This window comes from Mesoplodon bidens (genome assembly GCF_964165515.1).
Source record: "Mesoplodon bidens genome assembly, chromosome: X".
NCBI lineage: Eukaryota > Metazoa > Chordata > Mammalia > Artiodactyla > Ziphiidae > Mesoplodon > Mesoplodon bidens.
The window spans coordinates 124287576-124314745 of NC_138163.1; the positions used below are offsets into that span (position 1 = coordinate 124287576).

General features: G+C 44.0%; 2 protein-coding genes across 8 annotated transcripts in view; both read left to right on the plus strand.

Annotated features, from left to right (window-relative positions):
- Window positions 1-10393, plus strand: part of SH3KBP1 (SH3 domain containing kinase binding protein 1) — a 347088-nt gene extending 336695 nt beyond the window's left edge. For 4 of the 7 annotated variants that reach the window (XM_081222849.1, XM_081222845.1, XM_081222846.1 and 1 more), the window contains 4 exons: window positions 576-704; window positions 4882-5150; window positions 8136-8199; window positions 9343-10393. In XM_081222849.1, coding sequence (XP_081078975.1) covers window positions 576-704; window positions 4882-5150; window positions 8136-8199; window positions 9343-9384 — 504 coding nt within the window. In that variant the 3' untranslated portion in view covers window positions 9385-10393. Of the gene's footprint in view, window positions 1-575; window positions 705-4881; window positions 5151-8135; window positions 8290-9342 lie in introns of those variants that run through there. The other 3 variants (XM_081222844.1, XM_081222847.1, XM_081222843.1) reach the window with 1 other exon arrangement.
- A 4298-nt stretch (window positions 10394-14691) lies between these two features.
- MAP3K15 (mitogen-activated protein kinase kinase kinase 15) overlaps window positions 14692-27170 on the plus strand; it is a gene marked incomplete at its 5' end in the record, with an annotated part of 161540 nt that continues 149061 nt past the window's right edge. Inside the window, 1 exon segment of the mRNA XM_081223135.1 lies at window positions 14692-14753. Within this exon segment, the coding sequence (XP_081079261.1) occupies window positions 14692-14753 (62 nt within the window).

The window sequence follows — 27170 nt, forward strand, 5'->3', positions numbered from 1 at the left end:
GATCCACAAGGGTAGTGATCCTTTGCCCCCGGAAATGGTTTCCTCTCAGACAAGTCCTTTTAGACACTTCACTATGCAATAGACCTGGTGGTTCTGGAAAAGGATCAGGAGGGAATGGAGGAGAGGCAGGTTAGAGGCAGCTTCCTCTCTACCTGTGTGTCCTTCCCCACTGGACTGTCAACCCTGTGAGAGCAGGGACCATGTCTGGCATGTCACTGTTAAGTTCAGTACCAAGCTGAGTGCTTGGCACACGGCAGCAAATGTTTACAAAAAAGAGAGAGGCTCTGAGCAGGAAAAGATGGGTGACAGATGCTCACATGGATGAAATGACCAACGGGCATCAGTGGAAAGATCGCATAGAAAGAAAGATCCCTGGTCTAGGAAATCTTAGTCCCAGTTCTGCCACTCTCTCTAGCACACAGATAATAGCACACTTTCTGCCTCATGGTTATAAAGAGGAGACAAACAAAATAGAAGTGTCAAGTGCTTTGAAAGGCACACTGCATTATGTTAACAAAAGCTATGTCAGCTAGGGTGTAATTCTGACAAGAGCATTTTCTTTTGGCTTTATCCAGTCTTCCCTTTCAAGCCCTGATATCTTTGACTCCCCAAGTCCTGAAGAAGATAAAGAAGAACACGTTTCGCTTGCACACAGAGGAGTGGACGCGTCAAAGAAAACTTCAAAGACTGTTACCATATCCCAAGTGAGTGGCCAGCCATGGCGAGGGTGTCCTGACAGCACGGGATCCCTGCCTTTACGTGTATGCTCTGATGATGAGTTATAAACCAAACAAGGATAAACAGATGTCTTAGTCATGTGGGGCTGCTAAAACAAAGCGCCATAGATTGGGTGACTTATAAACAATAGAAATTTATTTCTCACATTTCTGGTGGCTGGATGCCCGAGATCAGGGTGCCAGCATGGTCAGGTTCTGATGAGGGATCTCTTCGGGGTTGTAGACTGCCAACTTCTCATTGTGTCCTCACATGGAGGAAATAGGGTGAGAGAGCTCTCTGGGGTCCCTTTTAGAAGGACACTAACCCCGTTCATGAGAGCTCCACCCTCATGACCTAATCACCTTCCAAAGGTCCTATCTCCCAGTACCGTCACAGCGGGGGTTAGGATTTTCACATATGAATTTTGGAAGGACACAAACATTCAGTCCATTGCAACAGGCAACACAAGTTTTTGTCATTCTTTGGTGACAGTGATTACTTTGGTAATCAAAATCCCTAAGGAATGTGACAGTCTCCAAAACTGGGCAGAATCCCATGTTTTCTCTTGTGGTTTGATCTCCTCTTCATACCGTCAACCACACACACACACACACACACAATGCCCTCGCACACCACCACCACCACCACCATCACAAGAACCAAAACAACTTTAAAAACCTAGAGGTGTCTAGAAAGACTACATTAAATATATTAAATGCTGTGCCCTCTGCCCACAGATTGTGACTTTTATGTTCAAAACTGGTGGTGTCACAAATTATGGTTGGCAGTTCATGAATTTGAATAACTAATGGGATTTCTTGAAGAAAAGCTCATTTGGATTCATTTATTAGGATAAATTTATAGTCATTTTAATGTTTAAGATGTTTAAAAACATTAATTTCATTGCACACCCAGGGGATGGTATAGCTCTTTTATTATTGACTTGTGAGGAACAAAGAACACATTGTTTAGCAACTGCATGTGGCTTCTGAAGGGTACCCTGTACAAGTTCTGTTCGTCCTATGATTGTGAAGTAAGATTTTAAAATTCCATTTTCTCGTGCTAAGAGAACCCAATCAACTGGAGTTATTTTCTGTAAACATTAGCAGCTGCCTTCTGTCTAAAAGCAGAAAATGGAAGTCATTTTTAAAGCACTCGAAGCACGAAGTAACACAAAGAAATCAAAGGTGATGTGGAATTTTCTTCTGATAGATTTAAGAATTTATATGTATAGCTTTTCTTAAAAATCTGATATAGTCAGCAAAAATATGATCCTATAAAACAGATCGATTGTAATTATTCACAAAACTGAAGCAGTCTTCCTTTATAAAAGCCTTCCATTTACAGAAATTGGATTTAGATCCGTTTTTTCTGGTGACCATAGGAATGCCTATAGTTGCAGCCTCTCCGACGTCCCTAGGGTGTCTCTATAGTGACATCTACTGGTGGGCATGGCTCATCACGTTTCTGAGTTGCACTGTTCTATCCCATTAGCCTATTTCACTTGCCTGGAGTTGTCATGTCTTGTTGTTTATTGCTTCTAGAAATTCCACCTGAACTAATTTGGTCAGGACATTTGGTGGCCTGTACTCTGTGAGGGCTTATAACAAGTGTTTGTTAGCTGACATGGGACGGGAGAGCGAGTCACGTAGGAAATGCAAAGAGAAGCATTGATTGAAAAAGTGCCTGGAATTCAGTCAGTGTGAGGACATCGGTGGGCTGAGGGAGGTGCGTGAGAATGCAAGGTGGGAAATGGGGAAAAGTATGAACCCAGGAATAGAAAAGAAGCGAAGGAAATCAGGTCAGGAGAGCACGAATCTTCAGACTCAGGCAGCCACGGTCACGGTACCAGGCTTGAGGGTCCAGCTGATGGGGAGGGAATTGAATCTCAGTTCTGCGGCTTATGAGCTGTGAGACTTGGGGAATTTCTCACCCACATCCCTAAGCCTCAGTTTCCTGCTCCGTCAAGACTGTGTGCCAACTAATCCTCATTTCAGTTGTCCAGCCAGCGTCCGGCATATAACCAGCGCTCCGTAAATGTCAGTCCCTCGCCCCTCTGACTATGACTCCTGCTAACAATAAGCACAGGATGGTGGATCGCTCTCCCTGGCAGCAGAAAGTGATTTTCCTCAATGATAAGTTGGCAGAGAAAAGGCGAGCAGAAAGGCTGGGAATGATGGCCCATCTGCTTCTGGCTGACTCTGCCCAGTTTCTCCCTGTAGCACAGCCTGAATCCAGACTCTGCCTTCTCACTGTGCCAGCCCAGCCCCGTCTTGGCTCCCGCCCTGGGCACCGGCAGCCTCAGCTCCCTCCCCTTCCCTCCCCCACTTCACCCCCCAGTGTCCCGTCTACTACCTGCCCCCATCCACCGCACCCCACCTGTGATCTCACCTTCCCTTGCAGCTGCCGCCTCCCCTAGGCCTGCTGTGTGCCCCTGTTCCCCCGACTCGTGACCCTCGTGTTCCCTGTGCCCTCCAGGCCCCCTCAGGGCACTTCTCCATCCGGCCTCCCCTGCCTGCCTCCTTCATCTTCAGCCTTGGCTCTTACCCTCAAGATACCTCCCAGCTCAGGGTCTCCCCCATCTTTGAAAGCAAACAAAACCCTTCCTTGATCCTGTCTCCTCCTGAGGCTTCTCCACGAACACTCGCTCCCTTTCTCCCATCTTCTTTCCTCAGCCAAGTGTTTGGAAAGAGAGTTCTAAACTTGCAGGCCACGCCCCTCATGTCCCACGCAGGCACTCACCTGCCTTGATCAGATTTCAGTCTCCCTTGGCTCCACCAAATGGGCTCCCCCCTAATTCTCCTCTCAGCACCCTCTGGAAACTCCTCCAGGGGACTTCCATGACCCAGGCCCTCTCCTGGTCTGGCTCCATCCCCTCTCAGCACCCTGTCCCCAGTCCCCAAGGGCTCTCCCCTCTCCCTCCACCTCTTCAACTTGGGGTGTCCGCAGGTTCTACCATTGCGCCTCTTCTCATTCTTTGTCATCCACCCCCATGTCTTGCACTTCCTCCTCTGGCCCAACTCACTTTTTCAGTCATTGGCTCTGCCCATTGGCCTTCCCCCTTGGCCATCCCTCAGGCTCCTAAAATTCCATGTGTCCAAAACTGAGATCATTGTTTGGGCCTTCAGTCTTCTTCCTCCCATGAAAGGGTCAACCTTAATGCCTCCTTCCTCCATCCCCACCCATGGCCCTTGATCTGTACTTCCTCCTTACCCACTATGGCCTGTCCAGGACCACATCCTCCTGGCCTTGGGGTGTCTGCACTGGGAGGGCAGGGACTGCGTCTCTTGGTTGGATGAGCCGGCCATTACCGCATCTCTCAAAGCTGTCTTGTCTCTATCCTCTTGGCTGCTGCCTGAGTCAAACCCTCACCATTTTTAGCTTTCACTGTATGAGAGTCTCCTAGCAATTGTCTAGACCTCCAGACCCACCAGCCCTTCTGCAGCCACAGTGATCTTGAGCTCAGCAGGCAATCTTTTTAACCCTTTCCGCAAGCCCCCTGTGTGCGCCCTACCTCTCTCTTGCCCCCCTGACATTCTGGCTTCCCGTGAATGCAGTTCACTCTCAGGTCTCCAGGCCTCTCCTAGCGCGTTCCCTCCTCTAGAACTTCCCCCACGCCCCGCCGCCCGCTTACTCTTTTCTGACCACCTCCTGGTCCTCCTCCTCCTCCAGGATGAGGCTGTTGGCTCCTTCCTGATGCCCTCCCTCTGGGATGCTTGGTCCCTTCTGTATATTCTGTATATATCTTCTGTATACACTTTTGCGGCGCTGTGTGCTTCCCTCCCTGCATGCACGCTCCCCCCTCATCTACAGTGTGTTGGTTGGTCTGTCTGTCTGCACCTCACTGGGTTCTAAGCTCCTTGAGGGCCAAGAAAATGTTTTGCTCACTTCAGGGTTTGCAGAGCCTAGCGGGTACATGGGCCTCTGGATGTGTACATTAAACCAGTCAGGAACTACCTGTTCAGAAGGGCGGTCAAATTTAAAATTCATAAGGGGATGCCTGCACCAAGTAGGCCCTTGGGGGCTTGTGGATGAAGGAATGAGTGGAGTATACGGAGGGCTGCGGGCACGGTGATGTCGATGGCGGGTTTCAGTAAACAGGACGGGGAGGGGCAGCACACGAATCCCTATAGCCTGAATCCTCTCTGTCCTCACTCATCACAGGTGTCCGACAACAAAGCCTCGCTGCCGCCCAAGCCAGGGACCATGGCTGCGGGCAGTGGCGGGCCGGCCCCTCTGTCCTCAGCAGCATCCTCTCCCCTGTCGTCCTCTTTGGGAACAGTTGGACACAGAGCCAACTCCCCGTCTCTGTTCGGCGCGGAAGGAAAACCAAAGATGGAGCCTCCAGCCAGCAGCCAGGCGGCCGTGGAGGAGCTGAGGACACAGGTCCGGGAGCTGAGGGGCATCGTCGAGACCATGAAGGACCAGCAGAAGTGAGTGTCTGCGGCCCGTTCTGTAACTGCCTCCGGGGCTTGCTTTCCACCGGCTCAGGGCCTGCTTCTGCCACCTAGGGGCCCAGCCTGTCCCCGAGGGTGGACCGCCTCCCTGGGGATGGTGGCAGCAGGGGTGGGAGTGGGGGTGTGAACCCGAGGAGCGTCACTGAGCTCAGCTCCACGTGTAAACTAGGTCAGCTGCACATGGGCTGGCGCCGGGGCATAGGGGGAGGAGTCAGCTACAAGGGACGTGCTCAGCAGGCCACGAAAAAGAAAGATCTTCAAATCCCCAGAAGACACAGTATGTGTGTGCATGCACCACTTCTTAATAATCCCAACAGCCAGCTTTTCTTCTAGCACCAGAAAAATTGCAATTCCTTCGGTTAGCTGCCCCATGAAGGAATTGGCTAGCATTTAGGGGTACAATGTATGCAAAAGATGCAGGGACTCTTTAAACCTGAGGCTTGACACTCATCAAGATGTTCTCACCAGGAGACTCGAGCGGCCTCTGTGCATGCCTGCACACACGCACTCCACATCTCTGATCCTCAAGGGGCGCTTAGATGGGGAGAGGGACCTGCAAGCCAAAATAAATGTCACACGCATATCACCCAGGATGCTGTGCGCAGTTAAAAAATAATGGTAAAAGTATTAGAAGTCAGGAGGCACTTATCTGAATAAATGGAGGCGCAGAGAGTTTAGGCATCCGTTGGCTCTTTCTGGAGGGAACGGGGGGAGGTGTTTCCTGAGTAGGATTTTGAAAGCCCACCTAGCATTGCCGAGAGCACAGCACCCCAGCAGAGGGCACAGCACGGGCAGGGTCACAGGTACATGGAGCAGCGCGGCAGGTCAGTGCATTCCTGGTGCCTGGCCGCCCGGATTGGGAGGTGCCCGGGGCAGTGGCGGGCAGTGGGGCCACAGACCCGCAGTCACACCTTCGGGAGGACGCCTGCAGCTGGAGGGCCCTGAAGTGTTTTGTGTACTTTGGGGAATAATTGGGTTAAACAAAGTTACTTTCTTCTCCGAAGGACTGCTCAGAGCCTTCGCCGTGCACGGGAAGATGGAGGATAACGCACTTAATCACGGAGTCTATTTTTCCCCTAGAACATTCTAGGACAAGGCTTCCATGGAACTCATCTTGAGTACTGCGGCTCTATTCGCTTCTGTTCCACTCAGGCTGGAGGTGTCGTATGAATTGGGGGCCTCTTGGACTCACCCCCTGCCTGGAAGAGGCTCATCAGATAAATATGCAGAACCGCAGGATGGGAATAGAGTGGGTCTTGAGGGGCCAGCCAGGCTGCCCCTAACTCTTCCAAGTCCCCAGCTCGTATCTGACCTGGCACAGTATAGCTTTGGGTACCCAAAGGCCCCGTCCGTGTCCGGGCGACAGGTGTCCCCTGCCTGAACAGTGACCCAACAGCACCAGTACATCCCAGAGCACTGGTTCTCAGCCTTCTGAACAAGAAGGGTCAGACACTCCTGGACCCAGGGCTTCGTCCCTTGGGGCCCTCGCTCTGAAAAGTGCCCAGAACTTCTGTGAAATGGCCTGTGCCTGAGTCTTGAGTGCAGAATCGCCAGCGCCTTGGGGCCACTCCACCCCTTGGTTCCTCTCTCCACTGTGAACCCAGGCATGGATGGCTGCAGTTGTCCTTCCCCAGCCAACATCTTCTTGAATCAGGCATCACAGTGGCCCCTCTCCAAGGCCTGCCCTTCACAGCCTTCCTCAGCTCGGCCTTCACGCCCAGGAGCACTGGGTCCCCCCGAGTCTCCCAGCTTAGCTCTTGACGTCACTTTCCTTTCAGCCTTTGGCTCAAGTCTGTGCTGAGTCCTCTCATCCCCAAACATGCAGTTCTCACCTCCCTGCTTCTGTCCTGGCTCTTCTCCATCAACTCCCCCATCTTCCTCCCTCCTCGTAGACGTACCCTTTTCTACTAGTTCAAGACTTAGTGACTTTCTTCGCACCTCCCTCCCCAGCTAACTCCCCAACCTGGACTGCTGGAGCATAGCGTGTGCTTGAATAAATGCAGGAACGCATCACAGGTGGCTAATTTCAGAGAACCCAACGTGTTGACAACAGTGCTGGGACACTGACCCAAGTGCAGGGACCATCATGGTGCTCATCTGAAGTGAGCAAATGCTACATAACGTCTACCTTGTTTATTGTGCTGGTTCTGCGGTGTTTGTTTTTTGATTTTTCCAGTCCAGTTTATAAAAACGTATGCGTAAAATGGAGTGTCTGATACCCTAAAATAGAGTACAGCTCTCTGACCAGAGTTAGGATGGTTGCAGTGTCCTAAGTGTAGAGCCTGAGTTTGCAAGATGATTAGTTTTGTTCTACTTCATTGTTTACTGTTGGGAAGGGCACTGGACTGTGTGTTCTGACTCGTGTCTACTTTCTCTATGACATGATTGCCATATGGTTAGTTCAGTTCTTTTACCTCCAAGTTTTTGGGTGTTAGTATTTGCACGATTTTGTGAGAATCTCTGAAAACATACCACTAACCTTTCAGTAATGTAAAACTCTGTGAAAATAAAAGAAGTATATATGGAGTGGTAAAAATGTCTGCAATGAATATTATTATGTAAGTCCATATGTAAAGACCAGTGATTCTGTAATAAAGGACTAGTTAGAGGGAAGATGACCGAATATGAGCCTGGATACCTGGAGTGTCATCATTGGGCAAGTCAGGCCACCTCTCTGGGCCTCAGTTTCCCCATCTTCTTTTAAGAGAAACTAGCACTAAGGGATTTCAAAGGTCATTTCAGACCTACTATTTGATGGCTACATACTAGGGGAGCCCAGAAATAATGTCCTTTCCATTTGCAACAGGCTTTAAGCAATAGCCGTGCAAAGAAAATATAATGTAATGTTCCGTCCACACTTTCTTTGTAAAAGGATCAGATGGATTTTGTAATGATAAGAGACTTCATATCTCTTGTTGGGGAAGTCTGGGCTTTTGTTTAACTTTGTCATTTGCTTTCCAGACGAGAGATTAAGCAGTTACTGTCAGAGTTGGATGAAGAGAAGAAAATCCGGCTTCGGTTGCAGGTGGGTCCCTTGGGGTCCTGTTGCCCCGTGAGAGGCTCAGTTGGGGGTGGGAGCAGAGTCCAGGCTTTATTTTGAAAATAAATGAGGGAGGAGATATGGGGATATTTGCGTATGTATAGCTGATTCACTTTGTTATAAAGCAGAAACTAACACACCACTGTAAAGCAATTATACTCCAATAAAGATGTTAAAAAAAAAGAAAAGAAATGATAGTTACTTCTCTACCAATTTTGATGCGCTTCCTGTGAGAATTTTCTTAGAACTATATAGCCTCCCTTCACATCCTCTCCTGGGATCCAGGAAGTCTTGGGGAAGGGAGGCATTAGCAAACTTGCCCCAAGTTGGGTTTCTCATTTGGAATTTATCTGAAACATCTCCTCTGTGAAAAGTTCCCCTCAGTTTTCAGAGGCCTCGTTGTCGTAACTGCCAGAGGGCATATGGCACCAGGGAGACCCCGTTGGCGCTTCTGTCATGCCGCCATTGGGACCCCAAGGACCACAGCCGGCCACACTTGGCACTTGCTCTTTATCTCTTTACTTCTCCCTGACAGCCGTGTCAGTCCTGCAGGACATCAGAGCTCTGTCACCCTCTCTCTAGCCTCTCTCTGATGTAACTCAGCCTTTACCAAAGGGTGGAGAGTGTATAGGAGTTGGAAATGGTAGGCTTTCAGCTCTCATGCAGTAGGTGCCCTTGGTGGTGACTGGGATCCATGGTGCTTAAAGGATGGGTAACTGCTTGTCATCACTTTGCGGGTGCTGATAGACACTACCTTGGGCCCAACCACAGCTGCCTTCCAAACCTGCCAAGTGGTCCAGTGTGTCAGGACACCCTGTTCCACCCTCTGGCCAAGAAACTGGAATTACTGTTGTATCATTGCTTTTGACAAATTTTGGATACTGGTAGCCTGAGAATTCAAACATCCACCATTTCCTAGCACTTCGAGTTGGTGTGCCTATTCTTTAGGTTTATGTCCATTTCTGGCATGATGATCAACTCTTCATTCAGATGTCATTTCACCCATTTCCCCTTTCAAATTGTCAGGTTGATTATTTGCTTTCAATCAACCAGGTTGCGTATCTTTCAGCTTTTATCCAACCAGCCAATTCATTGTGATTTTGTTCGGCTCTTGTTTTTCCTTTATAGATGGAAGTTAATGACATAAAGAAAGCTCTTCAATCAAAATGAATACTTGATAAATGAAATGTCGCATTATTCATCCCAAGTCCAAGACTCAATTTTTCCGCCCCAGCCAAAATAACCTTGTGCCAAAAGATGAAAAATTGCCTCAACATGTCCCTGTTTGAAAGATTAGCACAAAAGTCTTGATAGCACAACACAAATTCCATCCAAGAGGAGACTCTTCCCCATGGTATAGACCTGGGTCTGGCACTGGTTGTGACTTAAACAGAGAAAATTGTGCTAAAGGCTTTTTTACTATGAGATCTCACGCGAAACGAAAACTCAGGCAGTTTAGTCCATAGTGGTACTATTTTGATGATATTTTCCATTAATAAAATGTAATTTTAGAGTCTTCGTTTACAAGCTTTATAATTTTATGATTTTTTTAATCGTGTTTTGCCACAGATTCCCCCAGTGTTTGTATTACACATAGTCCGGAGTGAGCATCCCATTCTTTTGCTTTAGGCGGAAAGCTGCCTCGCTCTGTGTCCCCCTCAAGGAGTCTATTACATATGCAATTTTAGGTCCAACCTGTCCTTCCTCCTGCCAGCAAACCCCACCACCCTAAGATAAATTTTAGCTTATATATGATGGTATATTTACAAAAAGAGAAAGAGAAAATCTGGTATTTGCAATGATCTGTGCCTTCTTTTTACCACCCTCTTGATTGGAGCTTTTGTGATGCAGCTACCATGATTTAAAAAACACACACACGCATTTATTTTTTTTAGTCACTTATCAAAGTCTACTAGAGGCCACTGTCTTCAAAGCTTCTCTCGCCTAACCAAAGGTCCTAAGAGGAGACAGCTGTGAAGTTGGGCGTGCTCTTTGGTACCAGCTGTGACTTTTAAGTTCTCCTAGTTTTAGGTTGTTCATGAACTAGAAATGTCACCCCTGCTTGATTTTTCATCAGCCAAGTTAAACCCCTGCTTCCTGTCCTTTGCACCTTTTGAGTGAACGGAATATGCATTATTAAAGCAAAAATAAATAAAAGTAAAATGCAAATGAAAACAAAGGCGGGGGGGAGTTGTATTATTTCCTGCACTAGGTTATCCATGTGTGCTGTTGTTGAAACTGTACTCACATGATCTCATTTGCCTTGCTCTCTTGTAACCCCTTCCTCAGGTCCAAGAGAAAGGGGGGAGGCGCTTGTTGAAGCATAGCCATTGGATCTCTCTTGCATTTATGGAATTGCTTTTTCCGACCCAAGGAAACTGGTGTTTGCTTGTCCGCTTTATCTTTGTAGCCAGTGAAGAGTTCAGCTTTAGACTAATGTGACTGTTTTCTCATCCTTAGCAGAAAATAAGGGGAGCATACTGTACTGCGAGATAGTTTGGGGATTGGGGGGTGGGGGGTGGTCCCTTCGTGGCCCCTGAAGGTGTTTTATGTGTTTCTAAAAAGCTGCTTTGTCCATTTCCTGAGTTTTAGAGCGAAACTACTAAATATGAGTAGATTTGTACAACCACAAAGAATGAGAATTGATAACACTGAAGGAGTGATGCAAAAAAAAATCATCACACGTTCTTGATCATTGAAAGTATTACAAATGAATGTCTCTGCCTCTCTCCCTTCCCTCGCCTTCCTCTTACCTACTTATTCAACCTTGTTGCCGGAGGCCGCTATTTCCTCCAGAGTATTTACAGAGCCCTGGACGTCCTGGTCTTCCAGGTGTGGTTCCAGGGTGATGGCACAGTTAAGGGAAGGGAGTGTGTAAAGAAAGAAGCCTCACACCCTTCACTCTCATATCTGGACATACTGCCTTTCCAGCACCCTTGCCCTCAGTTTGCTTGGGGCCAGGAGCGCCAAGTTTCCAAGGGCAACATAAAACATTCCTATACCCCTTGACTGTTCTAGGCATTTCTACGTTAAACTTGAAGACTTTAGAGATTTCCCACCACCGAATATAAGAATGAGGATTGGATTCTTTGACATTTGGATTTCTCATTCACTCATCATGAAAATCCCTAATGGTATAGTTTTATATAATGTGTATACAGAAAAAGATTGTGAATAAATTAAATTGAGAGGTTGGAGTGCCCTCGTGGGGCACTGGTGACCTGAAAAATAGAGCCATTGGCTTTCTTTGTATCAGGAGAGGGAGAAGCAATTCTAGAAGGAGAAGTTGGCGTATCCAGCTTCATTACTGCCCTATGGGCTAACCAGCAAGAGGATTCTACACTCATGGAACTGGATGAGCCACTGCCCGAACAGCCACCATCTTTACTCTTTACAAAATGGGCCTGTGAAGAATATTGAACAGCTTGCAAGTATCACTTTTGAAAAGATTCTTTCGCATTCAGCATGGACTCGACCAGCATCTGTGGAGATTATTTTTTTGCTTCATTTTCTAAAGTTGTATTTAGAAAAGTCTTAAGTATTGTGCTTTGTAAAGAAGATGATTAAAATGAAGTTTTGTGGAAATATTTTTGTTCAAAGTTGTCATGGTCCAAGAGGAATGATATCTTGGAATTAAAGTCATTTTCCTCCATTTTCCACAATTCGGTTACTCTCAGAGAAATGTCTTAATGTCTTCAGAAGACATGGAATATAGTGCCCCCCTTCTCATCTTTCCCAAGTGAAGAGAAAGAATCCAGTAAAATCTGTAGCTGTGAATTCCATTTTTAAGTTGTTCACTTTTACATTCATAATTAAGCAGAAAATTCTAGTTAGGTCTAAATTCTTTTTTAGTGTAAAGATCATTAAATTATTATTCAAATAATTGTGTAAAGCCATTTTTATTCATCCACGGCCCTCTAGACAGCATACTCAAGCACATGATTTGTTTCTCCCATAAAGACAGCCTGTATCTATCATCACATGTGTGTCTTTGGTTACTAATAGCAGGCTTTTTTTTTTTTTTTTTTTTTGCAGTACACGGGCCTCTCACCATGGTGGCCTCTCCCGTTGCGGAGCACAGGCTCTGGACGCGCGGGCTCAGCAGTCATGGCTCACGGGCCCAGCCGCTCCACAGCCTGTGGGATCTTCCCGGGCCGGGGCATGAACCCGTGTCCCCTGCATTGGCAGGTGGACTCTCAACCACTGCGCCACCAGGGAAGCCCTAATAGCAGGCTTTTATTTCCTTTCGTAACCAGCTCCTTGATGGGAAAACCACAGGGTGTATAATTTATTGCTTACAGTTGCCATGGTCTGTATAAAAATAATCCCCAGGTCCCACAAAGGTCTTTGTTTTGTAACCTGAGGTCATCATGGTCTCTTTTTTTGTATTAGATTAGGTTTTAGTCCTCTAGTTATTTTAGAACAAATTAATGTCAAGATGTTTTACCACCAAGAGGGTTTGGTAAAAAGCTTTTCTCTTTGGTTTTGTACAAATGCAAACTGTAACAAAGCAACGCGTGTGTGGGTGATTGGTGCTCAGCGTGGCTGATTGCAGTGTCCAACAGAGGGAAGGCTTGGCGCTTTTGACCCAAGCCAGGGGAAGAAGATGCCGTTCCCAAAACTGGCTGTAATGAGGAAACACAATGACCTGGGCAGAGAAAACTCTTTCCCGGCCAGAAATAAATGTTTGTCACTGGTGTAAGGACAGAGAGGGGTCATGTCTCTTAAGGCAATGAACCTTTGCTGTCATTCCTAGTTCTGTCCCTAGGGTTTCCCAACACGTGGAGCAGAAGGCAGCCCATGAAGCCAAGGAGAATCCACGGAGCAGATGAAGATTCCTAAGAGGTAGTTTTATTTCATGCCTTTTAAAGTGACCCCAAATTGGAGTGGCTGTGAGGGCAGCCTCTTTCCATAAATGAAAGTGTGTGCTAATCGTATTTGTGAATCCAGGTTTCACAGTAAAATGGGCTATTCTTTTTTTCTTGTTGGAGCAATAGGTGATAAAAATATTTGAACCAAACAATAGAACAAGGTAACCTAGTAGGTTGTAGCTAGAATTTTCTAAGGAAAAAATAGAGGGAAAAAAAAACTGACTAAAAAAGAAGAGTTGAGTTCCTGGAGAGCCAGCTTCATGGGGCAGCTCTCTTTAAATGGCAACATGTTTAATTAAATTATACAGATAAACAATGTCATTTAAGTCATGAATGCTTCCCTTCTCTCTCACCCCTATAGAATATGACTAGTTCTCCAAGAAACCAAGATTTGTTGGCAAACTTTGAGCGCTTTGATGAGAAAGTGCCCTGGAAATGCAAAACTTCATTATTTGTTAATTTTTTTTACGTTTTAAAGGGTTTTCAAACCAATTTTTAAATCTAAAAAGAAAAACCACAAAGAAGTCAATAGCATTTCCAAGGTTATTCCCCAGGAGAAAAACAGAGATGTCTTAGGAGAAAGGGAGAGGATTCTCTTCAAGCTTCATGAGGGTTTCTTAGTTTGGGGCCTAATCTGAGAGGACCAGGCACTTGCCTGGGGCTGAAGCTCTGCTGTTGAATGCTGACAGGAGGTAGATGAACTGGGACCCTTGTATGAAATACCCACCTGCCGCTCTGCCTTGGCCCCAGGAGGCTCTCGTGAAACGTTCTTATTTGTTCTCAATCAGGGCAGTCTCCTTGGAGGAAGTGAATCTGGAATGAAGAGAGAGAGAAGTCTCAGAGGGAACTTCAGGCCTGGAAGGATAAATGCCCCAGTTTTAAAGGGGCACATCTAGTGCTGAGAATCTGGCAGGGGGTGATGAGGAAGACAAAACGGGGAGGCCAAGCGGAGCATGAGAAGCTTCAAGGTAATGGAGGACAACACATGCTAAGGAGGGGCCTGTTGACAAGAATCCTACCAACGAATCCTCTAAGGTTTAAAGGACCAGAGTTATGACTGTAGGTTCAAATGTAGAACCCAGTCAGTCACCTTGAGTATTTTTAACTAACTTCCTTTTTTTCCGATTATGAAGCTATTATTATACCCAAAGTGGAAAATAAAAATGATAAAGAGAAAGGCAAATTAATATTTCCACATCTCCACCACAGGGACCTGGTAGGATTGTACCCTCTGGCCTTCTTGTGGTTGGGTGGGGCCAGTTCCTGGCCAATATGTTTGCATGGTCTGGGCAGTGAGATTATTAGAGAATAAAAAGAGATGTGAAATGCTTTGAATTTAAAAAAATAGAAAGGCAGGAATTGTCCGAATGTCATTCAGATGCAGCCTTTAATAATTTTGGAGTCTTGTAATGGAGGTCATTCTGTGTCTATAGTTTTATAGTCTGGTTTTTATACTTAGTATTATCATTCCTTTGTCATTGCTTTTTCTTCAAAAACATGAGTTGTAATGGCTGCATAATACTCTGTCTCTAGATATGCCAGAGAGCATTTAACCAGTCTTTTCTGGAACATGTATTGAGTGCTTAACGATCTGCCGGACCCCGTGATGGGTGCTGAATGCAGCATAGACCCTGTCCTCAGGGAGCTCAAATGGGAGAAAATAGACAGGTAAGCAGGCAAGTCTTCCACAGGAAGAGAGCATGACCACAGAGGGAAGTCCAGGGGCTTTGGAACTGCAGAGCAGAAGTGCCCAAGGGAGCCTTGAGTGTGGGGAGGTCAGGGAAAGAAGGGCATTTTGGGTTAATTCCAATTTTTTTTATGTTATAAAGCTATGACGATCACCTTTGGGCATAAATCTATGTCCACATTTCCAATTTATCCTTAAGACAATTCCTAGAAGTGGAGTGTGAGTTACCTGAGATTTTTAGCAAGAATAGTTTTTGCCTGATGATAAACATAATTGAACTACGTTAGTATACAAAAGTGACTAACCACCCATCCACCATTAAAGTTGTAGTCGCCTAAACCTCCGTGGGTATCAAGTCTGGATCTCTTCCTTCTGGCTAGTCACTGCTCAAATGTCACCTCATCACAGAGGCCATCCCTAACCCGCTAAACACAAGAGCAACTTTAGCCTCCATCTTCCCTCAGACTGTCCCATAGGAGAGTCTGTTTCATTCTGTTTCATTCACTTACACACACACACACACACACACACACACACACACACCACCTACTTGTCTGTTTTCTGTCTCCTCTCCCTAGAATGACGCAGCCATGAGATAGTGACTTTATTTTCTTCACTGCTATGTCCCCAGCACCTAAAACATTGCCAGGTGCATACTAAGCACTTGATACATGTTTGTTGACTGAATAGATGAATTGGTAATTGTGACTGATGCTAAATGGAATTTATTCTATAAATTTGAGCAGTGTAGTTTTACCTTTACTAAAACTCTAAGCGCAAAACTGTAGCATTCGGGGGGGATTCATGACATAAGAAAACAGTTACGAAGAAAGCCTTGAGGCGCTTTACTTGTACCTGAGTCTTAGCCAACACCTGGACCCAAAGGAGTGTGCTTACATCACCATGGATCTTAGAACAAATTCACATAGTCTGTACACCATTAACTCTAAGCCTTTCATCGACTATTAGAAAACCATGGCTACCTCTGTTTTAAGACGTAAAACATTATTTTTTACTTAGCTTCACTCTGGAGAAAGAATGAATTCAAGGGTGAGCACATTCCTGATCCTTTACTCCTGACACTTCTCTGAAGTCAGCTGAGAACCTAATCGCTGCCCCTCAGAGCTGACCATTTGCCCTCAAAGTGATGAATAAGCAGGACATGTAGATGAGCCCTGAGCCTCTGAGACATGCCATAGGGTTCTTGGGGTGTGATCCCCAAAAGACCAGTAGTAGCATCAGCAAGTGGTAGAAATGGAAATTCTTGGGCCCTGACCTAGACCTTCTGATTTAGAAACTCTGGAGAAGGACCCAGCGATCTGTGTTTTAAGAAGTCCTCCTGATGATTCTTACGCATGCTCAAGTTTGAGGACCACTGTCATGGGGGGATCATCTCACTCTCAATGAATTGTGTGTAGAGTAACCCATAGCAATCTTTTCCGGAAATCTCTAGTTAGACTTTGGCTGCAGCAAAACAAGGTGCACTATCCAGAAACTATGCCATGGTCTGTTAGGTTAAACCATAAGGAATTGACATTTATAGGTCAAATATGGTTGAATAGGGCTTCCAGTTTCAGCTCAGAGACACAGAGAGCTGCAGGATGTCCTTCCCGTGCTTACAACAAGAAAAAAGCTGGACAGACTGGAAAGTAAAAGAGAACTGAGTTTTCAGAGCAAACAGCCATTTCAAACTCTGGAGAGAGACAGGCACTTTCTTTGAGACACAGGACCTGAGTATTTGCTTACCAGGGACAGAAGCCATCAGATACTATAGAAATGGAAAAGAATATAAACCTAGAAGAATTAGCAAATTGCTTGAGGCTTAATGTGGACTAGCTTGAGAGTATGATGCTCCTGGGGAGAGGGGTTAAGCCTTTTTGCAGACATTTCCTCTAAGAACCCCTCCTGGCTCTTACAGGGAGGATCAGGGAAAATCCAGAGAAAATTCATGGTGCAGGCTGGAAGTGCTGGCTCAGGAATCACTGAGAATTCCAGTCAGATCCTTATCCCTTAAGGAGAAAAAGGCTTTATTCTACAGGGGGTGGACATGGTCTACGGACACTGGTGAAATGCCGTGGCAGCTGGAGGAATCAATTCCACTCAGCCTCAATTCCCATCTCACCTAAAAAGATTTAATCTTCAGGGAAAAGGGCCTTAAGGCTGTTGGTTGAGAGTGCCGTTGGATACCCACTGCATCTGGGGAAAGAGAAGGAAAGCTTTATCCCTGGAGGAGGGACAGAAGCACTTTTGATGAAACTGAGGCTTAGCATATAAGAGACACCTCTCCACCGTGCCCCACTAGCACACTAACAAATCTCCAGAAATAACAACAGTGGGTTACAGCAGGGAGAGCTGCAAGAGATAGACTGTCTTGGGAACAGCACAAAGGGAAGCCCCAAAATCAAGAGAGGGGACCAAAAAAGATCACTAGAGGAATTCTGTGCCTCTGATGTCCATAGAGACAACAAACCTCAACACTATCACAGTATCTACTGCCTTATACAAAATGTCTAGCTTTCAACAAAAAATTACAAGGCATGCCAAAAGGCAAGAAAATTCGGTCTGAAGAGACAAAGCAATCATCGGAACCAGACACAGATATGACACAGCTATTGGAAGTATCAGAGAATGAATTTAGAATAATTATGATCACTATGTTAAAGGCTCTAATGAAAAAAGTAGACAACATGCAATATCAGATAGGTAACTTCAGAGACACAAACTATAAGAAAGATTCAAATGGCTGGAAGTCAGAAACACAATAACAGAAATGAACAATGTCTTTGTTTAATCAGCAGACTTAAATATTTATATTAAATAAATAGCAGGACTGACAGATAAAAAGAGAAGGCACAAATCACCAAATCAAGAATGCAACAGGGAACATCATTACAGATCCTGTAGCCATTCAAAGGATAATAAGGGGAATACTATGAACAAGTTTATGATCATAAATTCAACATATTAGAAGAAATGGACCAATTTCTCAAAAACCACAAACTATCAAAACTCAGCCAAAATAAAATAGACAATCGTAACAATCCTATAACCTTTGAAAAAAATGAACTTGTAATTCTGAAGCTCTGAAAAAGAAATCTCCAGTTCAACATGGTTTCACTGTAGACTTCTATCAAATATTTAAAGTTTTTTTTCCTCTGTGGATCTTTTTTTTTTAACATCTTTATTGGAGTATAATTGCTTTACAATGGTGTGTTCGTTTCTGCTTTATAACAAAGTGAATCAGCTATACATATACATATATCCCCATATCCCCTCCCTCTTGCGTCTTCTTCCCAACATCCCTATCCCACCCTTCTAGGTGGTCACAAAGCACCGAGCTGATCTCCCTGTGCTATGATGCTGCTTCCCACTAGCTAGCTATTTTACATTTGATAGTGTATATATGCCCATGCCACTCTCTTACTTTGCCCCAGCTTACCCTTCCCCCTCCCCGTGTCCTCAAGTCCACTCTCTACGTCTGAGTCTTTGTTCCTGTCCTGCCCCTAGGTTCTTCAGAACCAATTTTTTTTTTAGATTCCATATATATGTGTTAGCATACAGTATTTGTTTTTCCCTTTCTGACTTATTTCACTCTGTATGACAGACTCTAGGTCCATCCACCTCACTACAAAGAAATCAATTTCGTTTCTTTTTATGGCTGAGTAATATTCCATTGTATATATGTGCCACATCTTCTTTATCCATTCATCCGATGATGGACGCTTAGGTTGCTTCCATGTCCTGGCTACTGTAAATAGTGCTGCAGTGAACATTGTGGTACTTGACTCTTTTTGAGTTATGTTTTTCTCAGGGTGTATGCCCAGTAGTGGGATTGCTGGGTCGTTTGGTAGTTCTATTTTTAGTTTTTTAAGGAACCTCCATACTGGTCTCCATAATGGCTGTATCAATTTACATTCCCACCAACAGTGCAAGAGGGTTCCCTTTTCTCCACACCCTCTCCAGCATTTGTTGTTTGTAGATTTTCTGATGATGCCCAATCTAACTGGTGTGAGGTGATACCTCATTGTAGTTTTGATTTGCATTTCTCTAAAAATTAGTGATGTTGAGCAGCTTTTCATGTGCTTCTTGGCCATCTATATGTCTTTTTTGGAGAAATGTCTATTTAGGTCTTCTGCCCATTTTTGGATTGGGTTGTTTGTTTTTTTTGATATTGAGCTGCATGAGCTGCTTGTAAATTTTGGAGATTAATCCTTTGTCATTTGCTTTGTTTGCGAATATTTTCTCCCATTCTGAGGGTTGTCTTTTCATCTTGTTTATGGTTTCCTTTGCTATGCAAAAGCTTTTAAGTTTCATTAGGTCCCTTTTGTTTATTTTTATTTTTATTTCCATTCCTCTAGGAGGTGGGTCAAAAAGGATCTTGCTGTGATTTATGTCATAGAGTGTTCTGCCCATGTTTTCCTCTAAGAGTTTTATAGTGTCTGGCCTTACATTTAGGTCTTTAATCCACTTTGAGTTTGTTTTTGTGTATGGTGTTAGGGAGTGTTCTAATTTCATTCTTTTACATGTAGCTGTCCAGTTTTCCCAGAGCCACTTATTGAAGAGGCTGTCTTTTCTCCATTGTATATTCTTGCCTCCTTTATCAAAGATAAGATGACCATATGTGCATGGGTCTATCTCTGGGCTTTCTATCCGTTCCATTGATCTATACTTCTGTCTTTGTGCCAGTACCATACTGTCTTGATTACCGTCGTTTTGTAGTATAGCCTGAAATCAGGGAGCCTGATTCCTCCAGCTCCTTTTTTCTTTCTCAAGATTGCTTTGACTATTCGGGGTCTTTTGTGTTTCCATACAAATTGTGATATTTTTTGTTCTAGTTCTGTGAAAAATACAGTTGGTAGTTTGATAGGGATTGCATTGAATCTGTAGATTGCTTTGAGTAGTAGAGTCATTTTCACAATGTGGATTCTTCCAATCCAAGAACATGGTATATCTCTCCATCTGTTTGTATCGTCTTTAATTTCTTTCATCAGTGTCTTATAGTTTTCTGCATACAGGTCTTTTGTCTCCTTAGGTAGGTTTATTCCTAGATATTTTATTCTTTTTGTTGCAGTGATAAATGGGAGTGTTTCCTTAATTTCTTTTTCAGATTTTTCATCATTAGTGTATAGGAATGCCAGAGATTTCTGTGCATTAATTTTGTATCCTGCTACATTACCAAATTCATTGATTAGCTCTAGTAGTTTTCTGGTAGCATCTTTAGGATTCTCTGTGTATAGTATCATGTCATCGGCAAACAGTGACAGTTTTAATTCTTTTCCGATTTGGATTCCTTTTATTTCTTCTTCTTCTCTGATTGCTGTGGCCAAAACTTCCAAAACTATGTTGAATAATAGTGGTGAGAGTGGGCAACCTTGTCTTGTTCCTGATCTTAGTAGAAATGGTTTCAGTTTTTCACCATTGAGGACGATGTTGGCTCTGGGTTTGTCATATATGGCCTTTATTATATTGAGGTAAGTTCCCTCTATGCCTACTTTCTGGAGGGTTTTTATCATAAATGGGCGTTGAATTTCATCAAAAGCTTTCTCTGCACCTATTGAGATGATCATATGGTTTTTCTCCGTCAATTTTTTAATATGGTGTATTACATTGATTGATTTGCGTATATTGAAGAATCCTTGCATTCCTGGGATAAACCCCACTTGGTCATGGTGTATGATTCTTTTAATGTGCCGTTGGATTCTGTTTGCTAATATTTTGTTGAGGATTTTTGCATCTATGTTCATCAGTGATATTGGCCTGTAGTTTTCTTTCTTTGTGACATCTTTGTCTGGTTTTGGTATCAGGGTGATGGTGGCCTCATAGAATGAGTTTGGGAGTGTTCCTCCCTCTGCTATATTTTGAAAGAGTTTGAGAAGGATGGGTGTTAGCTTTTCTCTAAATGGTTCATAGAATTCGCCTGTGAAACCATCGGGTCCTGGGCTCTTGTATGTTGGAAGATTTTTAATCACAGTTTCAATTTCAGTGCTTGTGATTGGTCTGTTTATATATTTTCTATTTCTTCCTGGTTCAGTCTCGGAAGGTTGTGCTTTTCTAAGAATTTGTCCATTTCTTCCAGGTTATCCATTTTATTGGCATATAGGTGCTTATAGTAACCTCTCATGATCCTTTGTATTTCTGCAGTGTCAGTTGTTACTTCTCCTTTTTCATTTCTAATTCTGTTGATTTGAGTTTTCACCCTTTTTTTCTTCATGAGTCTGGCTAATGGTTCATCACTTTGTTTATCTTCTCAAAGAACCAGCTTTTAGTTTTATTGATCTTTGCTATCGTTTCCTTCATTTCTTTTTCATTTATTTCTGTTCTGATTTTTATGATTTCTTTCCTTCTGCTAACTTTCGGGTTATTTTGTTCTTCTTTCTCTATTTGCTTTAGGTGTAAGGTTAGGTTGTTTATTTGAGATGTTTCTAGTATCTTGAGGTAGGATTGTATTGCTACAAACTTCCCTCTTAGAACTGCTTTTGCTGCCTCCCATAGGTTTTGGGTCGTCGTGCTTTCATTGTCATTTGTTTCTAGGCATTTTTTTTTTTTTTTTTTTTTTTTTTTTTTTGCGGTATGCGGGCCTCTCACTGTTGTGGCCTCTCCCATTGCGGAGCACAGGCTCCGGATGCGCAGGCCCAGCGGCCATGGCTCACGGGCCCAGCCGCTCCGCGGCATATGGGATCCTCCCAGACCGGGGCACGAACCCGTATCCCCTGCATCGGCAGGCGGACTCTCAACCACTGCGCCACCAGGGAGGCCCTCTAGGCATTTTTTTACTTCCTCTTTGACTCCTTCAGTGATCTCTTGGTTATTTAGTAGCGTATTGTTTAGCCTCCATGTGTTTCTATCTTTTACAGTTTTTTCCCCAGTAACTGATATCTAGTCTCATAGCACTGTAGTCGGAAAAGATATTTCATATGATTTCAATTTTCTTAAATTTACCAAGGCTTGATTTGTGACCCAAGATATGGTCTATCCTGGAGAATGTTCCATGAGCACTTGAGAAGAAAGTGTATTCTGTTGTTTTTGGATGGAATGTCCTATAAATATCACTTAAAGTCCATCTTGTTTAATGTGTGATTTAAAGCTTGTGTTTCCTTATTTATTTTCATTTTGGGTGATCTGTCCATTGGTGAAAGTGGGGTTTTAGAGTCCCCTACTATTATTGTGTTACTGTTGATTTCCCCTTTTATGGCTGTTAGCATTTGCCTTATGTACTGAGGTGCTCCTATGTTGGGTGCATCAATATGTACAATTGTTATATCTTCTTCTTGGATTGATCCCTTGATCATTATGTAGTGTCCTTCTTTGTCTCTTCCAGTAGTCTTTATTTTAAAGTCTGTTTTTTCTGATATGATAATTGCTACTCCAGCTTTCTTTTGATTTCCATTTGCATGGAATACCTTTTTCCATCCCCTCACTTTCAGTCTGTATGTGTCCCTAGGTCTGAAGTGGGTCTCGTGTAGACAGCATATATACGGGTCTTGTTTTTGTATCCATTCAGCCAGTCTGTGTCTTTTGGTTAGAGCATTTAATCCATTTACATTTAAGGTAATTGTCGATATGTATGTTCCTATGACCATTTTCTTAATTGTTTTGGGTTTGTTTTTGTGGGTCTTTTCCTTCTCTTGTGTTTACTGCCTAGAGAAGTTCCTTTAGCATTTGTTGTAAAGCTGGTTTGGTGGTGCTGAATTCTCTTAACTTTCCTTGTCTGTAAAGGTTTTAATTTCTCCATCGAATCTGAATGTCATCCTTGCTGGGTAGAGTAATCTTGGTTGTAGGTTTTTCCTTTTCATCACTTTAAATGTCCTGCCACTCCCTTCTGGCTTGCACAGTTTCCACTGAAAGATCAGCTTTTAACCTTATGGAGATTCCCTTGTAGGTTATTTGTTGCTTTTCCCTTGCTGCTTTTAATATTTTTTCTTTGTATTTAATTATTGATAGTTTGATTTATATATGTTTTGGCGTGTTTCTCCTTGGATTTATCCTGTATGGGACTCTCTCTGCTTCCTGGACTTGATTGACTATTTCCTTTCCCATGTTAGGGAAATTTTCAACTATAATCTCTTCAGATATTTTCTCAGACCCTTTCTTTTTCTCTTCTTCTTCTGGGACCCCTATAATTCGAATGTTGGTGCATTTAATGTTGTCCCAGAGGTCTCTGAGACTGTCCTCAGTTCTTTTAATTCTTTTTTCTTTCTTCTGCTCTGCAGTAGTTATTTCCACTATTTTATCTTCCAGGTCACTTATCCATCCTTCTGCCTCAGTTGTTCTGCTATTGATTCCTTCTAGAGAATTTTTAATTTCATTTATTGTGTTGTTCATCATTGTTTGCTTAGTCTTTAGTTCTTCTTGTTCCTTGTTAAATGTTTCTTGTATTTTCTCCATTCTATTTCCAAGATTTTCAGTCATCTTTACTATCATTGCTCTGAATTCTTTCTCAGGTAGACTGCCTATTTCCTCTTCATTTGTTTGTCCTGGTGGGTTTTTACCTTGCTCCTTCATCTGCTGTGTATTTCTGTGTCTTCTTATTTTGTTTAACTTACTGTGTTTGGGGTCTCCTTTTTGCAGGCTGCAGGTTCGTAGTTCCCGTTGTTTTTGGTTTCTGCCCCCAGTGGGTGAGGTTGGTTCAGTGGCTTGTGTAGGTTTCCTGGTGGAGGGGACTGGTGCCTGTGTTCTGATGGGGGGGGGGCTGGATCTTGTCTTTCTGGTGGGCAGGGCCATGTCCGGTGGTGTATTTTGGGGTGTCTGTGAACTTAGTATGATTTTAGGCAGCCTCTCTGCTAATGGGTGGGGTTATGTTCCTGTCTTGCTAGTTATTTGGCATGGGGCGTCCAGCACTGGAGCTTGCTGGCCGTTGAGTGGAGCTGGGTCTTAGGGTTGAGACAGAGATCTCTGGGAGAGCTCTTGCCGATTGATATTACGTGAGGCCGGGAGGTCTCTGGTGGTCCAGTGTCCTGAACTCAGCTCTCCCAACTCAGCGGCTCAGGCCTGACAGCAGGCCGGAGCACCAAGACCCTGTCAGCTACACGGCTGATTATGGATACTGAGAAGTCCAACAATCTGTGGTCTGGGAGCTGGAGACTCAGGAAGCCAGTGGCATAGTTCCAGTCTGATTCCAAAGGCCTCAGGAGTGCCAATGGTATAAGTCCCAGTCTCTAATATTTTCTGCTGATTCAAGTGGGAATGCCAAGGCATTCTTGCTTCCAGTCTGATTCAACCTGCAGATACGGATCAAGTTTGGGGCAACCTACTTAACAGGGCTGTGATAAATCATTCTTGATACATGCCGAGTTGGATATTGTGCATAAGTAATTTGAAGCCAAGTCATACAGAGAGTGCTTGAGGGCTCTAGGGAGTCTGGTTTGGAGACGTGTAAACACAGGAGGGATGAGCACCTTTTAGAAGAACGCAGGGTGAGGGAGTCAAAATGGATTTTAAATGTAAAATGTAAAACTATGCAACTTTTAGAAAAAAAAGAGGAGATAATCTTTGAGCCCTAGGTCTAGGGAAAGAGTTCTTTAACTTGAAATCAAAAGCACCATCCATAAATGGAAAAACTGAAAAATTGGGCCTCATCAAGATTAAAAGCTTTTATCTATGAAACAGAAACAGACTCACAGACATAGAGAACAGGCTTGTGGTTGCCAAGGGGGGAGGTGGGGAGAGAGAGGATTGGATTGGGAGTTTGGGACTAGCAGGTCCAAACTGTTATATATAGTATGGATAAACAACAAGGTCCTATTGTATAGCATGGGGAATTATACTCAATATCCTGTAAGAAACCATAATGGAAAAGAATTTTTTAAAAAGATTAAAAGCTTTTGCTCTGTTAAAGAGGATAAAAAGACAGGCTACAGGCTGGGAGAGAAATATTTGCAACCCCCATATCTGACAAAGAATTGCTATCTAGAATATATAGAGAACACTCAAAACTCAACAATAAAAAACCAAACATTCCAGTTAGAAAATGGGCACAAGATATGAACAGACATTCACCAAAGAAGATAAACAAATGGCAGAAAAGCATATGAAAAGATGTTAAACATCATTATCCATTGGAAAAATGCAAATTAAAACCACAGTGAGATATTACTACGCACTTAGCAAAATGGCTAAAATTTTTTAAAGTGACAACGCCAAATACTAGTAAGGATGTGGAGAAACTGGATCACTTGTACATTGCTGGTGGGAATGTAAAACGGTGTAGCCACTCTGGAAGACAATTTGGCAGTTTCTTAAAAAATTAAACAGGCAACTACCATATTACGTAGAATTTGCACTCCTGGGCATTTATCCCAGAGAAATGAAAACTTACGTTCACACAGAAACCTCTACCTGAATGTTCATCGCAGCTTTATTCATAATAACCCAGGACTGGAAACAACCCAGGTGTCCTTCAATGGGTGCATGATTAAAGAAACTGTTGTGCATCTGTACCATGGAATAGTGCTTAGCAATAATTGGAAAGGATTACTGATGCAACAGCTTGGATGAATCCCAGGGGAATTGTGCTGGGTGAAAAAAGACAATCCTTAAAGGTTACATATTCTATGGTTCCATTTATATAACATTCTTGAAATGACAAAATTATAGAAATAGAGATCAGATTAGTGGTTGCCAGCAATTAGGGATGAGGGGTGAGAAGGGAGATGGGTGTGGCCGTCAAAGGGCAGCAGGAGGGATCCTTGTGGTGATGAAACTGTTCTGTATGTTGACTGTCTTAATGTCAACATCCTGATATCTTGATATCAGTATCCTTGATAGCGTACTACAGTTTGGCAAGATGTTACCATTGGGGCAAACTGGTTAAAGGGTACACCAGATCTCTGTATGATTTCTACAATCATCTCAAAATAAAGTTTAATTTTAAAAAAGTCTTTTGTACACACAGAACAGCCATAGAGACAAATAGGGACTCTTCCTGAGGAGAATCATCAAGGTGGTGAGTAGCCTGGATATTGTGTCATGGAGAAATGATCGAAGGGTGTGGGAGGTGGGAGAAACCTGAGGGCAGTACTTGGAAAGCTGCCATGTGGAAGAAGAATTAAATTAGAATAAATGGGTGGGGGCTTCCCTGGTGGTGCAGTGGTTAAGAATCCGCCTGCCAATGCAGGGGACACAGGTTTGAGCCCTGGTCCGGGAAGATCCCACATGCCACCGAGCGGCTGGGCCCATGCACCACAACTACTGAGCCTGCGCTCTAGAGCCTGCGAGCCACCTCTACTGAGCCCACGTGCCACAACTACTGAAGCCCGCGCACCTAGAGCCTGTGCTCCGCAACAAGAGAAGCCACCGCAATGAGAAGCCTGCGCACCGCAACGAAGAGTAGCCCCTGCTCGCCACAACTAGAGAAAGCCCAGTGCAGCAACGAAGACACAAATCAGCCAAAAATAAAATAAATTAATTAAATAAATAAAAAATTTAAAAAAAGAATAAATGGGTAGTAGTTATAAGAGAAGATTTCATTTAAATATATGGAAGAACTTTCTAGAAACTAGTGTTTAAATAATGAGATGGTGGGATTCTAAATATCTAGAGATTCTGGCCTTTCTGTTGCTTGAGCGAGCTAGGATGCCTTAGGGCCTTTGCACTGGCCCTTGCCTCTGCCTGCAGTGCTCTTCCTGTACATATCTGCATGGCTAACACCCTTATCTCTTTCAAGTTCTTCTTCAATGTCCATTTTAAGTCAAGTGGGGGCTTTGGTTCATGTTATCGTCATCTTCACTCCAGGCCCTAGGCTGATGAAGCAGGTATCATCTGGAATGTTACTGGCAGCAGAAAGTTGATGGCAGAGAGAAAAGAGCGCTCTGGAAGGTCTCGTACCAGAAACAAAATACTCATTTTCACAGTGAGGCTGGGCATTCCCAGAAAAGAGAGTTGGAAATTAGAAGAGTGTTTTGGAGAGAGATTGGTGTGCTGGTGAGTTCCTCTCTGCCAGTGGGGGTGTTGGAGGGTTGCCTACTGCTCACCATGAGCCTAGGGAAAGGACTCAAAGATGGCTTGCTACATATGTTCCCAAGAAGTTGTCAGGACATGGAAGACAAGTGTGGGGTGAAGGGTATGCATTTCCCCTGGACCGGGTATGGTCCCAGCACGAGCGACCCATAAGTGGGGTTGCCTTAGCTCCTCTCTCTACACACCCGCATCTTGGAGAGGTGGCCGGCATGGCGGAAGAGGGCAGAAGCCAACACCGCTCCTCCTTTTCCTGATGCAAGTGGGCAGCCTGGAGCGGACCTAGAGTGGAGAAGGGAGAAATGCTTTTCTTCTTAATGTTGAAACTTTTAAGTCTTCTCATCTTAAAAGAATTTTAGACTTTTCCAGAAAAAGTTGCAAAAATCATATAAGGAGCGCAACACAGGACAGAGATCTCAGAGAAAGGGGAAACAAATAGAGCCCTG